The sequence below is a fragment of the Larus michahellis genome, chromosome 4 (genome assembly GCF_964199755.1).
Source record: "Larus michahellis chromosome 4, bLarMic1.1, whole genome shotgun sequence".
In the NCBI taxonomy this organism is placed as follows: domain Eukaryota; kingdom Metazoa; phylum Chordata; class Aves; order Charadriiformes; family Laridae; genus Larus; species Larus michahellis.
In genome coordinates, this window is record NC_133899.1 from 5,448,054 (window position 1) to 5,458,291 (window position 10,238).

General features: G+C 43.0%; 1 protein-coding gene across 1 annotated transcript in view; it reads right to left on the reverse strand.

Moving 5' to 3' along the window:
- Positions 1–7,003, reverse strand: part of PLCG2 (phospholipase C gamma 2) — a 64,678-nt gene extending 57,675 nt beyond the window's left edge. The window contains exons 1-2 of the mRNA XM_074582838.1: positions 6,907–7,003; positions 1,346–1,584 (exon numbers count right to left, since the gene is read on the reverse strand). Coding sequence (XP_074438939.1) covers positions 1,346–1,541 — 196 coding nt within the window. The 5' untranslated portion in view covers positions 1,542–1,584; positions 6,907–7,003. The remainder of the gene's footprint in view (positions 1–1,345; positions 1,585–6,906) is intronic.
- Positions 7,004–10,238: the final 3,235 nt, after the last annotated feature.

Sequence of the window (10,238 nt, forward strand, 5' to 3'; positions counted from 1 at the left end):
GGGCACTGCAAGATTATGATTCAGACTACCTGTTAATTAGGATGTTCAGACCTATTTATTTTTCCCAGAACACTGCATATGACCACATTTTCACCACCAATGATAAAAACATCCTCCAGACAACCACTCTTTCATTCCACTACATTACATTTCCAGTTGCAGGTCCAGCCTACACAAGGAATGAGACAGGAACCAATGGAAACAGTAGCAAACAGATATTTAATACTTGTAAGTAAGGAGCATGAAGGGAAGCTGCACAGAGAATCCAAAAACCATGCAACTTCTCAGGGCCTATCTTTGCAACCTTACAGATTGATGCATTCTTAACTTACTGTGTATTTATGAAAAAAAACAAAACAAACCTTCTAAAAATCCACAATTCAATGGACAAACTCCATTCTCCTCCTTCCTGGTTTCTCTCACGCTAGTGCGTGCTCATACCCAAGGGGAACACCAGGAACATGGTCCTGTCTGTTGCACCACAGCAGTAACTGGTGCCAGTTGCAGTTGCTCTGTGCATGGGTAGCACTGAAACAGTACAATATATACCTGCTCAGGCTTCCCACCTCTCCAACTTCTCGTCACAATTTCTTTTCCCAAATAGCCCCAGTTCCTCAACTCTAAGCTTCTCATATTAGCTGAGGCTGACCAATAAATTATTCTGGCCATTCAGGGAAACAATTCAACTGTTTTATTGAAAACAAACACCATTTAGTAGTTGCACAATAAAATCATGCCCGTAATAAATTCCTAAAACTTACCATATAGTCATATGCAAGCACGGTAATTACACTATACCAAAAGGAGCCACACAAATCCCAAAAAGCAAATCCCATCTCACAGTTTCATTCTCCTAAGTACTGTCCAATAATGGTCCTAAATAATTGTTTCTATCCTGAAACAGCAAATTCCCTAGAAAACCAGAAAGTTGAATTCATTTTCCTTGTATTTGCAGTTTTTTTTCCTTTGGGAGAGAGAAGGGGGAAAGAAGTACTTCTTGCTTGGATTTACAAGACATCTTGATGCATAACGATGGAAAACAATTGTCACTCAGTAAGTCAATTCAGAGAACACAAGCACCACGGTATTCAAAGATGAAAGCTTTGAGAACGGGGCATAGGGTAAAAGCAAGTTAATCATATTTAAGTAGTGTTAGATACCTAAATAACCAGGTGCAGAAGATTCTTCACCTACATTGCAACAATTATGAATATTCCAAGCAAATTACCAAACTCTTTTCAGCCAAAAACTTCATTATGTTAACAAAGGCTCATTAAATCAATATTTGACAACTACATCAATTTATTATTAACTCCAAATTCAGGTACACTTTGCAAATACTCACAGAAACCTTCAATCTTGTCAGCTGTCTTGCTCCATGCTACCTGCCTGGTTTCCATTATGACTTGAATAGTTCTCCTTTCTGGACTACTCTTCTTAAGACTGAATACTGTCATAACAGTTCCCAACTCCAAGGTCCTTTTGATCTGGCTTTTCTCATACTCTGGCAGCACTCCATAGTTTATACTCTTTCTGGGCATTTTTTTTTTTTTTTAAAATCAAACTTTTATGGTTTTCAGTGTCCTGAAAAGAGAAAGAAAAGGGAGAAAAATCAATATTTAGAATAACATTTTTATTTCTTTAAAAATTACATTTGTGTAAGTTAAGGCTACCTAATAGAGACTCCCACCCATTCAAATACAAGGCGGATACACAGCTAACATTAACAGCATCCTTGCCATTTTATCCTGAAAGAAAGCACAAACAGTCTTCGCAGAGGGCAGTACTAGTGACACTTCGGTGCCATGCTGCTGCAAAATCTATTAAAAACAAAGAGCTGGGTGGAGCAGCTGCTGTATGCAATGAATTGTGATCTCAATTTCTCAGCAAGACCAATGCCTCTCTTCTAGCTGCACCACAGCACTAACTGCTTCCTCAGTCTTCTGTTACAAACCTCTTCTAAAGGAGCAATATTTGGTATCTCTGTGGCATTTTCTGACATATTTTCTACACTTTCTCCTAACCAAAAAATAGTATAAATGCAATTATACTGCACAAATTGCTTTGACCATAGCAGTTTATTTCACTTACCAAGCCTCCAACTTTTCTGCCAGTATAATTGGCAGCCAAGGATTACTCCCTAGGACGGTTACACAAGCAACTCTTAATTAGACAGCCAAAAATGTACCTCGTACAATTTTTAATAGAATCCTCTTTTGTAGTATCTAGCAGGTTTTCTGTAGCAAGTATACCATTTAAAAATTAGATATGCGCATCAAATGTAAAATGTAAGCATAACACATCACATATTCTGTCCAAAGGCATTTTTACCAAAACAGCACCTCATAGCACTAAGAAGCAAGAATGCACCTCTGAAGCCTTCAAATAACAATACCGTTTTTTCTGAGAAAATGGCAATCATTACTGGTAGGTCCAAAGTAAGATAGACTTCATAAAATAAAGTTCAAACTCTGACTGTATTTATCTTGATTTGAGGACTTCAGGAGTCTCCTCAGACATCAAAAAATGTGTACTTCGACCCTACCAAATTTCTTTCAAGCATCATATCTGCTTTTATTTCTTTTATACAGAGTGAGATACCTTTGCTCATGGAGATTTTCTCTAACTGACATAGAGACAGAAGTAGCTCTTATCAGAAATCACCATTCCTATGGAAATTTCTTTATTGTTTTAGGGTATTTGTAGAATTATGCTCCATAAAAACCTCATGAGTTCTATGCAAGCTGGAAGTTAAAACTTTCCTTCTTGAAACTGACCATGATTTAATTTCCACCACTGTGAGAAATATCTGGAAATCCGTTTTGTCCTAAGTACTGACAAACTAGATATCAACACAAGAAAAGAGGTATTTGGAATAGACTTGAATCATGCTCAAAATCTTTCTGCTCTCCCAGGATTACGGTTTTTTTATATTCCCAATACTATCTTCAGATAACCAAAATGCTGTCCCCAAGGTGAACTGCAGTAGGTTTGTTCTTCTTGCCATGTTTTACTAAGGAAGCATCAATTTTCTGCCTGAAGAGACCTCTGAAATCTGAGAGGCCTCAAAGGCTCTGCAGCCACTGTTGCTGTCTTCTTGATATTACATCAAGGAGATTAACATTAGGAGGAACTAAGTGCTGATGATTGAAGCCTAGCAATCCACCTACAAGATAACACAAGAAAAAATGACATCAGCTTGCATAAGCTCTTATACCCTGACCTATATAAGAATTTAAACCAGGTAACTGACTGTCTGTGAAGTGTAAAGAAAATGAGGGGAAAATATGAATAAATACAAAATACTGAAACAAATCTTGGCTATGTATAAAAAGTCTCAGTTTATGCACGTTTAAAGCTTCATGGCTGTGTTTCTCCTACACAGTCTCTTTTTCCTTACACACATCAGGTATTTGTGCGTGTACCCTCAGGACACATCTTGGCATAAAACAGCCAAGAGAGATGCGTAAACAGCAGCTCTCAAATATTAGCAAGTTTCTGTGCTTTGGTCTCCCACACACCATTGCATCAAACAGCTAATTACAAGCTTGATTAGTCCTCAGCAAGACTATTTGCAAATGGGATGCCCTGGAACGTGCTCTTTCATCCATGCACAAAGAAGGAAGCGTATCATTTTCACACAAGTAGCAAGACCTCCTGCCACACAGTTCCCAACCATCCCCCTTAACCACATCCCTGAGCAGGACAGATCTAAAGAATCTCACTGCACATGCAGCCACCAGCCACGGCATCTCCTCTGGTTCTCTTCCTCTCTCCGCAGTCCACTACTCTCCATCACAAGCAGTTTCAGTTTCCGTGTTGATAGCTAATTCGACCGTGCCACTTCTCGCTTCCCCTTCGTAACTTCTTCCAACCCTCCTCCCCCTCACCCCATGTCACTGTCTCCTGACCTGCTCTTCACTAAAGAGCGCTCTTTTCTGTTCTCTCTCATGAAGACCACAAAACAGTCTTTCACCATCATGTCACTAACTGCTTGCGGTGCAATCTGTCTGACTTTGAAGCTGTCCGGTGCAATCTTTCCAACCTCTTTTTACATTTTTCAATAAACTTCTTTAAACACTTCAATAAACACTTTTTTTTGTAAGTTAACAGAGAAACAAACAATAGTCCCTTCTTACTTGCACAGCGGCCCCATCTGCATTGCCCACAGTGAACCTGAAGTGCTCTACTGCAGGAACCACGTCTCACTCCATGTTTTGCAAAGCATTATACAGGTTATTTGGTGTTTAATATCTATAAGCTTGTTATTGCAATAAGAAAATGGAGTACCCTTTCTTTATAATACTGAAAAACATATATACTCCAATTCTACAACTGAGAGGAAGCAGACAACTTTTTAAGGGTAGTAAGCAATGGTAGATTTTAGACAGAATGTAACTGATACTTTTTGACTAACTAGAACTAATCAGATAATCATTTAAATTATCATGGGCTTGCATCTGACAAGACAGCCATAGTCATCTTGTCTTGATACAATGACTTGTAGTAACAGAAATGAAAGGAGGATAAAATAAAAAATTAAATTAAAATCTTTGTACACTGCCCGGTTTTCCAAAAAAGAAAAAAAAAAAAGAAACCCTGTCTTCTCACTGTGCTCTTTTCATTAAGAATTGTAATAATACGAACATGCCATGATTTGGAACAAGGTTTAACTATTTTAGTAAAACTTCACTGCAATAATAAAAACCTCAACTTCTAAATGCATAGTTTTTTAGGAGACTGTAACAAAATACACATCTGCTCTGCCTTTTACAGTACAAGGTGTAGCTGTAAAATGACACATGACTTAGAACAACATGAAAAGGATTTTCTAAATGTAACTACTTAATAAAAGGCAACGTAGCATTTTTTTTGAGAGATTAGTCCCTTAGTACAAAGGAACTGCCTCTCAGAGGTGGCTTCTTAAACAGTTTCCGCTGAATATAATATACTGGACTTCCCCTTTTAAAGTTGCTCTTTCTTCCAGAACCAGAGCGAATGGTGTTTTCAGTCAAATTTAAATCTTAAGTCATAAGGCAAGTTTTTAGCTTACTATGAAATAATACTGTAGCTGAGGACATCTACTTCATCAGTGAAAGCTGGAAAGAATATCATAATATTTGATTTTGAATTTGAACTGACTGTTCCTGTTTTGGCTACCTGCTCCAGTTTAAGAATAACATCACAGAGCGCTTCCTAACAGTAAAACACATTACACCTCCCAAGAACTAATGGAAGCCATTGATATTAGACCTAATCTTTTTAATACTAAGAGTCTCCCCTTCACCCACCCACAGGTGTCCCTCAGCCCTCTAACACCCATCACTGCACAGCTATTTGAACCAACAATATTTCTACCCATTCACGCAGCAGAAGTCCATAATGACCCTCATTACCCCATTATCTGGATACCTCTAAACCAGCGGGGCATGAGCTATGAGACACCCTTACATGCAATAGAAGCATTGCTGCTCTTCTACCAAAGAGTTACTGCAGCCTAAAATAGAAAGGTCCAGCATCACTTACATGATTCAACAAGCCAGCTAGAAGTAACAAAAGCATATCATAAGCTCTAGTTTAGACACAGACACCAATATATGACTATTTCCCCTTGACTGTAGGCACTACAGGAGCAAAACTGCGATGATGTCCTGTACCACATGCAGAATTGGGGCCATTTGTTACTGTTTCTGTAAGAGTAGTTTCTATATTGTTTTTTATTGAAGAGCCTCAGTAATCTGGACTAAGAAGTCAGACTCACTGCAAGTAACCAAGTAAACATGGAAAAAAACCCATATTTGGTCTATCCAAAAACCTGTATATTCAGTTTTACTTCATTTCAGTACTTCGGAGTTTCAAAAACAAAACCTTCTTATCTGAAGATAGTCTACAACTCTTAACTCTATGATCAAACAAAGAGAGGAAAAGCTGTAGTAAAGGCAAACTACAAAGGTACAGGCTAACAAAGAACATCTCACATAAGTACTGCTGAATCCCTACTCTGCTATAACTTCTCTCATATGACACAGCAGGTGCTTTCCAGCACATATGGTCAACCAAGAAGTGCAATCCAAAGTTTGACTCCAGTCAATTTCTAAGTTTTCCCGTATGCTGCAGGCACTGAAGCCTCCATTTATGCAAAAGGGCTGTTGCATCCTCTTCCCCTAGCCCTGCCTTTGGATGCATTTAGGATGTAGAATTGTCTAGGTTGGAAGGGACTCTTCAGAGCACTGAGTCTGACATCACCTCAACCTAGCAGGCACTGCCTGAGCACTGCACCACCAGCACGGCCATCCACCAGCAACACCAGTTCATTACCACAACACTAATAATTAATAGCAATCAACACACGGCTCCTTGCACACAGCTTTGCAACACAGCTGCTGCCCTCGGAGTCCTGCGGTCTGGCCAAAAGCAGGGGAGGGAACCGCAGTCAGACAGTTGCCCACCTGCCATGGCCTGGCAGGGACGGAAGCCCTGGGCCCAGGCTGTGGCCCTCACCCCTAGGCAGAGCCCTGCAGGGCAGCTGTCGGGCACCAAGAGCTCCTTCCTTCTTCTTCCGCAGCCTGGCCTTCGGCGGGGAAGGTGCAGGGCAGCGGGGTCCCCTCAGGGAGCCCCCCCGACTACCTCCTTCCCTTCAGGCCAGGTGCCCTCCGCCCCCCGGGCCCTACCTCTGAGCCCGCAGCCCCTCGCCCGCTCCCAGCCCTGTCATGCAGCCCCTCACGCCGACAGACCTCTGCCGCCCTCACAACACCCTCCCTCACGCCTACCGTCCCCGCCGGGCCAAAACCGCGCAGGACGAAGCTGCGCTGCCCCAACCCGGCGGCACCTGCTGCCGCTGGGGCCCGAGCCGGCGGGCCAGTGCCGCCGCCGCCCCTCCCCGTCCCGCTGCCGGGCCCCCCTCACCTGCGCAGCGGCGGGGAGCTGCCTCCAGCCGGTGCGAATGACAGCACCTCGTCCCGCCGCGCCTCCCCGGGACTCCCACTTCTGCTTCTGCCCCGACCGGGAAGGGGCGGGGTCACGTGACACCCCCCCTCCCGCCGCGGCCACCTCCTGCCGCGCGGGGCCGGCCGGGCCGGGGCGGCCTGAGGCACCAGACGCCGCTGCGGGCTCTGCTCGCCCGCACCGGGGACCCTCCGCGGTCCCGGCCCGCCACCTCCCCCGCGGCTGGTTGGAGGCGAGCTCCCTCCTGCTGCCGCCGTCCCCTCGGGGCCCCGGGCGCGGCCCCGTTCCCCCGACCCCTCAGCCGCCCCCTGAGGCGGGAAGCAGGGGCGCCGTGTCCCCCCCGCTCCCCAGGCCCGGCCGCTCTCCCGCCGGTTGAAGTTTATATGTTCTCCGGCTCACCTGAAGCGGAAATTTCACTGGTTCGGCTGAGAATCGTGAGATGACCGAAGGGTACCTCGAGACAGCAAGTTTAGGAAAAGGCTTTAGAACTTCACTGTCACTGGAGTTACGTTTTCAAGTTAAAATTGTCTCACTTTATGGGATCCACTACAAAGTGTGTTATACTGCTTCAGCTTATGATCAGCAATACTAAAAATATTTCCCAGTTTGGGATTCAGGAGAGCAGTGGTAGGACGTGACAGGCTGTTTCCATGTCAAGCCCAGACGCTGCCATGAAATTTGAGGTATCGGTCTTCTCCCAGACCTACTTGATGAAGCTGCAGAAAACACTACATCCGTAGGCAGAATAGCAAAGACATCACAGGCAACAAGTCACACCAGTTCAGAAGAGCACAAAACAAATGCCTAGAAACCAAAGCAGGGATGGTGCAGTGTCTGCAAGGAACAGGTTTCCCCGTTCAGAGATCTTGGCCATTACTGCAAGGGCTGCTCCACGTTACAGCAGCAGAACCCACGTTCCAAACGCTGCTTCCCAAACACTGCGGTTAAGTCTGGCAGAGATAGCTCTTCATCTCCCCTCCTTACAACACTGGTAGCAGGCACAAAGGAGTGAAAAGGACCTGTCTTTTAACAGACTAGAATCTCACCTACTCTACTGAGAGAAAACAACATTTTCCATCATTTCAGTCAGCTTTATAAATGGTTGAACAGTACTCAAACATTATTTTTGATTAATATTTTCACCCTATACATGCAGAAACATGCACTGAAACAAAGTGATAACCTGGAATGGGGTCCCAACAAGTACTGCAACAAATACCACCAGCAATACTGCCTAGATGCTCAGGTCAGAAAAAGAAGAAAATGTCCATTGTATGCGGCAAAAGCTGTAGGAGCAATTTGGGAAACTCTTCCCAAAAGCAAACTACCTTTATCATGGTTAAAAGCACCAAGGGGTTTCAAATGAGTATGACTTACCAGGAACAGAACTGAAGAGTGCATTCAAAATACACCACCACAAAAGGGAAAAAAGCCTAAAACCCAATACTTGTGAAAGGTGTGGATCATTTTAAATGCAAAATAAACAGATGACCATTACAGTCTCATCATTGTTCATCATTTCATGAGCGATTTTCCTAAAGACTCTTCACATTTTTCTGAATGCCAAACCTGGGAAGTTTCCCTCTTTATATTGTGTGACGCAGTTACAAATTCACAGAACGACATCTTACAGGAGATATGATAGAACAGAATAGCAGAATATGTATCGATCTCACCTAGATGTCTCTCCCATACTTTATTTTTAGCTCTTCATCTTTAAAGCCTTCAACATTTCATGTTGAAGCTGCCTTTCCAATTATATGAATGGTGACAGAATGCTCGTGCCGAGTGGCCAACTTCCCCAGCTGCAAAAGCTAATACCAAAACATTCATACGGTCAAAGCCACAAGGTACACACCACAGGGAGCTGAAGGGTGCAGGTGATCCCAGGCATTTTACAAGCAGGAGATAACAGTATTCTCCAAATCTCAGCTGTCAGATCCAGGATTCGTCTGGGTACGTTGGCAGTGGATCTAAGTTCCAGCAAATATCAGCCTCAGCGGCCCCTCCTGTTCTGCTTCACTTGGCCAGGTACCAACAGTCTCCTCACCAGTCATATGGCAGAGCTTCAGCACAGGAACCACCCTTCAACAACCCGCAAGCCGCACAGGCACAGAGTTGAACCATCTTTTTGATACTCAGAGATGTTGCTGCAGAAGTTAAGTACTGCTGCAAAGGATACCGGACTTTGGTCTAGACATACTTCAGTGTGGTTGTCCCTCAGCAGTGTCCTGGAAGGAAGACTACAACCTACCAACGCCCAATATTTCTTGCACAACCTTTGGCTTACCTGATACATCTCTCTCTCTTAAAAATGAAGAGTCATTATATAGTGAAAGCAAATATGTGTGTGGAAGAAAATCATAGCTGCAGTGCAGATCATAACATTGAATTCCATAAACTGCTGGATGTAACAAAATCTCAGCCATATAGATGGAGTAAGCAATCCTTAAAAACAAACCAATAAAATAGTAACTCTTAGAAGCACCAACTGTTACTCAGCACGTCCGCTACACCAGAAGTAAGAGTAGTCCGACACCATCGCAGTCACAACAGAAGATTCAAGTTACTGTCAGAACCAGCAGCGCTGCCATCCAACTTTCAAACCTTGACAGCGGGACCTTCCAGACAGACAACAGAATTTCCTGTAAAGACTATGGACTTCACAGTCACAGATAATTATCAGGTGGCATGTTCAGTCCTTTTTTGTAGCAAAAAAGCCTGAGGAGAGGTGTGGGAAAATTAGTTCTTTGAGTTGAAGAATCTGGCCCCAGCAAAGCCTGCGTGTTTAAAGATGAAAAAAAGGTTAACCACTAGAATAAAAATCTTCCTTTTTTTCTTTTTTTTTTCAGTTTAACTTTGTCTTATAGTTTTAAAAGGCTCTTTGAATTGTTAAAAAATATAATCACAATTCATACTATAAAATCTGACAAGAAATTTTTTCAGCTGGGAGTAAATTCATAGCGTTGACACTGACACTTTCTTAATTACAGCATTGGAAACTTCAGCCCTGTCTTATTGTCATGTTTGGTAATGAAGTGCCTGAAAATAAAGCAAAGCATGAAAGAAAATCACAGGACTGGCTAGGCAGCCTCATGGATATAGTAAATAATTGTCACAAAACTGATGTCACTTCCTCACAGGAGCTACAAAGAAAATACAGCTTTCGTGTAGAAGACAGAAGTAGAATAGCTTTATCCCATCAATTGTAAGAGCCATTTAGGGAGGAGGAACAGATATTTTTGAGATTGTCATTGACAGACGATCTAGCCTAAGTATTGACTACACCATCA